General features: G+C 44.6%; 1 protein-coding gene across 5 annotated transcripts in view; it reads right to left on the reverse strand.

The window, feature by feature from the left end:
* Positions 1–1636, reverse strand: part of LOC107712912 (tropomyosin-1) — a 5067-nt gene that overhangs the window by 1349 nt on the left and 2082 nt on the right. For all 5 annotated transcript variants that reach the window (XM_016518305.1, XM_016518308.1, XM_016518307.1 and 2 more), the window contains exon 4: positions 1117–1317. In XM_016518305.1, coding sequence (XP_016373791.1) covers positions 1117–1317 — 201 coding nt within the window. The remainder of the gene's footprint in view (positions 1–1116; positions 1318–1636) is intronic.

Below are 1636 nucleotides of genomic sequence, written 5' to 3' on the forward strand. Positions count from 1 at the left end.
GGATTTTTAATGACCACAGAGAGTCAGGATCTCGGTTTAACGTCTCATCCGAAAGACGGTGCTTTTTGACAGTATAGTGTCCCCGTCACTATACTGGGGCATTAGGACCTACACAGACCACAGGGTGAACACCCCAAGCTGGCCTAAGTAACACCTCTTCCAACAGCAACCTAGTTTTCCCAAGAGGTCTCCCATCCAGGTACTGACTAGGTTCAACCCTGCTTAGCTTCAGTTGGGAACCAGTCTTGGGCTGCAGGGTGATATGGCTATTTGTATAATTCATAAATACACAGACTTCCAGACTTCCACACTCTGCTTGCTTCTTTTGATCTCAAGCGAGTATTAACTACGGCTACTCACAAATCAGGCAACCAACTGGACCTTATTTACACACGACACTGCTCATGTGCTGGTTACTCCACTGCACACCTCGGATCACTTCCTCCTCGCTCTTAACCTCGACATGGTTCCTGACACAACACATACCCCTACATGTCATCTTTCTACGTAACCTACGCTCTCTCTCACCCTCTCGGCTATCTGCTTTGGTTTCATCTTTGCTTCCTTCCCCTGAACAGTTATCATCTCTTGATGTTAACCGTGCTACTGATACTTTCTGCTCCACTCTTACGTCTTGTTTAGACACTGTCTGCCCCTTGTCTTCCAGGCCAGCTCGTACCACCTCTTCTGCCCCTTGGTTGGCTGATGTTCTCCGTGAGTATCGTTCTAAGCTCAGAGCTGCAGAAAGAGTATGGCGCAAATCACAAAATCCTACTGACCTTAATGTACAGTATATCGATCACTCCTCTCTTCATTCTCTGCTAATCCCTCCACTGCTAAAAGGACATACTATCACAACAAAATTAACAATTCGCCTAACTCTCGCATCCTCTTTAAAACATTTTCCTCCCTCCTTTATCCTCCTCCTCCCCCTCCTTCATCAACTCTAACAGCTGACGACTTTTGCTAACTAGTGAAACACTCCATTAATATGACGAGCTGCAGGGTCGTTTGAGGTTGAACTACTTCTATATAATGATTGTGGCATCGTGACACACCTGGACAAATCTGCTCATTTTCAGTGTGTGTGTGTTTATGAAATGGAGCGCACGGTACCTCTTGACGCAGCTCATCCACCTCCGCTGCTGCTCGCAGAGCCACTCGAACTGTTCAGCCGTTTCACGGAGTTTGCCGAGACTCTCCGAATTCTCGCGCCGCAGTTCCTCCACCGTCCTCTGGTGGGCGCTGCGCTGATAGCACAGATCCTGCCGCAGGGCTTCATGAGACATCTGGAGCTCCATCAGCTCGAGCGATTTACTGATCAATCAAAAAAATACATAAATAAATAAAACAAGCATATGAATATTCTAGGATGATTGAGCAAAAAAGGCCCATTATCTAGTGTATTGATGTATTAAGTTTAGTATTAAGTTTCAAATAGTAAACTTTTTTTTTATTATTTCATAAAAAATTAAACATTATTTGAATACAATATAATAATAAAAAAACACTTAGAACATCCGATTTGCACTGTGCATGTAAACGGATAAACAGCTTGTGTGTGTGGTGTGTGTGTGTGAGTGTGTGTGTGTGTGTGTGTGTGTGTGTGTGTGTGTGTGTGTGTGTTGTGTGTGTG

Source organism: Sinocyclocheilus rhinocerous, unplaced genomic scaffold (assembly GCF_001515625.1).
Source record: "Sinocyclocheilus rhinocerous isolate Xijiao unplaced genomic scaffold, SAMN03320098_v1.1 scaffold1439, whole genome shotgun sequence".
Classification (NCBI taxonomy): domain Eukaryota; kingdom Metazoa; phylum Chordata; class Actinopteri; order Cypriniformes; family Cyprinidae; genus Sinocyclocheilus; species Sinocyclocheilus rhinocerous.